We start from the raw sequence: 3772 nt of genomic DNA, 5'->3' as shown, positions 1-3772 counted from the left end.
TCATTTTTTTTCCTTGGCCGGAATCAGGGCTCGCCTCGCCGTGCGACACGACAGGCCGGCCCAGGCCGCCGCCTTAATCAAATGCCGATTCCATGGGGGGGGCGAGCTTGGGTAGCCCGGGCCACCAGGAGGGGGAGGTACTCAATAGTGGAGTGGGGGAAAAATAGTCCATCTACCATATAGAAAGAAAACATTTTAAAAAATCAAATAAAAATCTGCTTACCTTAATTTGCCAGCATATTCCATCTCTATCTGACACCGGTCGCGAATGAACTGTCCATACTTTTCCAAAAAGTCGATCCCTTTTTGCGTATGAAAAGATAAGTTTTCATACTGGTCCTGAAACAGACAGAAAAAAAAAATCAAACATTAGAACGGTCCATATATAAAGAAGCAGCTCTCTGGACAGTTTGACCGACAGCGTATGGTCCAGCGAAACAGGAAAACAAGCGCCTATGACGGATTGGCATGCTTTCTTGGCTAAAAAAAATCGCGACAGGAAAATAAAATCACGATGAATACAGAAACAGTATTCAACGAACGTCTCACTCCCTCTCACGCAGGGCACATGGGGCCGGGCCGGGACAGCCTCTCTCGCTCGCTCGAACGCCCCGCCGCCGGGGCGAGAGCAGAGAGCGAAGAATGGCGCGAACCAGAGGCGCGATTCCAACTTTTCAAGTCGCCTGCCTGCAGGTGATAGATCCAGTCCACTCCAAAGCCAAACGAAATAAGGCCTTTCCAGGCGATTTTAAGTGGCGGTGAGGACGGCCAAGGCGGTACGGACCGCCGGGGCGGTGTAAATCAACGGGCCTTTCACTCGCGCTCACACACTCACACACACACACACACACACACACACACACACACACAGAGGGCGTGGCGTGGCCGGCGGCAGCCAGAGCGCCGATACACACGAGACATTCCAAGAGTGCCGATGGTTTGTCGCATCCGACGACCGAGCGGCCGCAGCAGCAGTGAGGCTGGCTCTAGGAGGCTACGACATCTAGCACATCTCACATATCTCCTTAGTATTTCCACCTGTGTATACTGAAGTCAGGGGGAAACTTATGATTGTCAGTTTCCATAAGGCGCGCGGTTTAAGGTCCGGCTGACAAAGCGGGCGATGCACCGCGTGGGTTGTCCACATGCAGGTTTTTCTGTGTCACACAATATTGACTAGGAGCTACCGCACTCCACCCCCTCCCCCTCTTCCTCCCCTTAAACCGCGACTATAGTTTCCCTATAATTCACTGCGCGTCAAAAACATCTCGGGGCCGTTTTAGACGGAAAATTAGGACATCCACACACACACGTGCATGCGCAGAAGCAAGGACGTCCGCTACAACAAAAGCCGGCACCTCTTATTTCCCCCTCCATCTCTCTCGCCCTGGCGGTGATCGGAAGCTAAACACGGGGTCCTCGGCCCCCGTGTTTAGTGCGTTCGCCCCAAGGTTCGGGAACCCACTTAGCTGCCAACTTGCGAGGATGTCGGGCGTTACCGGAAACCGGGATCAGCATACTTGCTCTGCAATGTGCCCCGGTGGAAGGGCCTCACAATTAGGACGGCTACTGGTCGGACCGAAAACCTTGGGCCACGGGTGGCCTCACGGTAGTCAAGTCAAGTCAAGTCTCTCGCTCCCACGCCCCCCCCCCCTCTCTCTCTCTCTCTCTCCCTCCCTCTCTCTCCCTCTCTCTCTCTAACTCCCTATTTCTTTCCGCGTCGGTGGGCTCCCGGTCGGCGCAGCATAAACAATCAGGGCATCAGCTGATATCGCCGCATCGATAGCGGCAAGAAGAGCAGCGCGAGGGGGGGAGGGGGGCAGTGCCCTGCAATGTGGGACACCCCTTCCCTTCCATTATAATTACCTTAACACCCTCCTAAGAGCATCCCGGGCCGCCCCGCCCCGCACACTTTCACTTCCGGTCACCCCCCCCCTCCCCCTTCCTCAAAGCACATGTTATCGCCAATCAGCGACACGTCGTTGGTGTTGGAAGACACAGCCTGCCGAAACTATAACGAAGGCGTATGAACTGAACTAACAGCTAGTGGGGTCCAAATGAAGTACAAGTCCCAAAAGATGACACTTACTACGAATGCAGATCTAGCTCGGTGGCTTGTTTAGAAAATTTCATGTCAGGGATTCGTGAACACGCCTGTATTGGCGTGCCAAAGACCAAAGGGCTATAAACTGCGACATTTATTTGAAGAAAAACTCCTACTTTCCGAATGCTAAGCATTTGAACGACTTACAGACTATACTGTATAAAAACGTTTCTTGTATTTAAGACCTGATCTTGGATGCCATTGGCGTTCTCCATTAAGACCGAGCCTTGAAACTCAAATACCTTTTCTTACTGTCTACATAGAGAATTTAATATGCTCCAACGCTAACTTTAAAATGTTCAAAGAAATGGCTCGGTCTCCCAAAGACGGTAAATTCCTACGACCGAGACGAGCATAAAGCACGAAGGAGTCGAAAGACTTGAACAGGGGCAAATTTGTATCGTAGTGTACTATGTACACATTTTCGTCGTAAACGCACACTGGACACGCCCTGCAAGTAGCGAACTGTAATGAACAGAGAAGTGGGACGCGGCAGCTAATCACCTTCCTTCCCATAGCGCCTAGTGGGCCGGCCCTGTACAGCTGCAGCTTGCTGACCCGTTCGGTATTGATGTGCAGGAGCGGCCGAGGCGCAAGAGCGCAGGAGGCATACCGCTCCCACAGCTAATCACCGGGGGGGAAGAAGAAGAAGAAGAAGAAGAAGAAGAAGAAGAAGAAGAAGAAGAAGAAGAGGCGGCCAGTGGCAATGCATGACGGGCAGGTTTGAGGCCTTTGCCCCCCTTTGGCAAATTATCCGCCTTCATTTTTTTTCCTTGGCCGGAATCAGGGCTCGCCTCGCCGTGCGACACGACAGGCCGGCCCAGGCCGCCGCCTTAATCAAATGCCGATTCCATGAGCTCGCGCGCAGCGCACTTATACACTGTCACAAAAACTTAACTCTCCTGCACTGTCAAACAGAGTCTCGCAAATTTACAAAATATGTTATGATTGGTATTTTAAAAATATGATGTGAATTTGCGACAGCTCATTCTTGCTTGTCCATCAATTCCAAGTCGATAGGAAAAGCTTGTAAATTTACATTTTCAAATTTTACTCATTTTTCTATAACATCACGGTATATTTCCCGTAAACCTATGGCTATTTTTCACAGAGTGTGCAAACGGCAAAAGCAACAAGTATTTTTTTTTCTTCCAGGGACAATTATAAACGAAGGCAAGTAAGCCAGAGAGAAAAAATAGAAGTCTTATTCTTGGATAAATTGGAGGATCAATGCATGAGGTTCCACATAAAATCTAGCGCGAGGTGAGAAACAACGCATTCAATGGTGCCTAGTAGTTACACACTGCCACTGCAAAGTTTGATGCTGCTGAGCTGCATACGGTTTCGTTCAGACGCATTCCTGCGGTTGCACCAGAGCGACAGCAAGTGGACGGCCGGGCCGGCCGTTCAAAGGGATTTTTCATTCATTCAGTCGTCTTCATGCCTCCTCCCCGGCCGCGGAGCCGGCCGCGCGGTTGCATCCAGACGAATTAATTCAATGACCCAAGAGTTAAGGCGTCGCCGTGGAGTCGTCGTGGCCAGACTCGATAGTCGTTTCCGCCCCTTGCCTCTCTCCCGTTCCCTCCTCCTCTCCTACCGGTCTTCTTAAGCGGCTGATTGACCTTGACCGACCGCGGCGCGCAGAGTGAGAGAAAGAAGGAAACTATG

At 51.3% G+C, this 3772-nt stretch overlaps 1 protein-coding gene across 3 annotated transcripts in view; it reads right to left on the bottom strand.

Annotated features, from left to right (window-relative positions):
* LOC113215135 (formin-binding protein 1-like) overlaps positions 1 to 3772 on the bottom strand; it is a 65049-nt gene that overhangs the window by 16769 nt on the left and 44508 nt on the right. For all 3 annotated transcript variants that reach the window (XM_052277708.1, XM_052277709.1, XM_052277710.1), the window contains exon 2: positions 224 to 339. In XM_052277708.1, the coding sequence (XP_052133668.1) occupies positions 224 to 339 (116 nt within the window). The remainder of the gene's footprint in view (positions 1 to 223; positions 340 to 3772) is intronic.

Source organism: Frankliniella occidentalis, unplaced genomic scaffold (genome assembly GCF_000697945.3).
Source record: "Frankliniella occidentalis isolate FOCC.00 unplaced genomic scaffold, Focc_3.1 Scaffold11, whole genome shotgun sequence".
In the NCBI taxonomy this organism is placed as follows: Eukaryota; Metazoa; Arthropoda; class Insecta; order Thysanoptera; family Thripidae; genus Frankliniella; species Frankliniella occidentalis.
The sequence above is the reverse complement of the archived record's forward strand: the minus strand, read 5'-3'. Positions and strand labels throughout refer to the sequence as shown.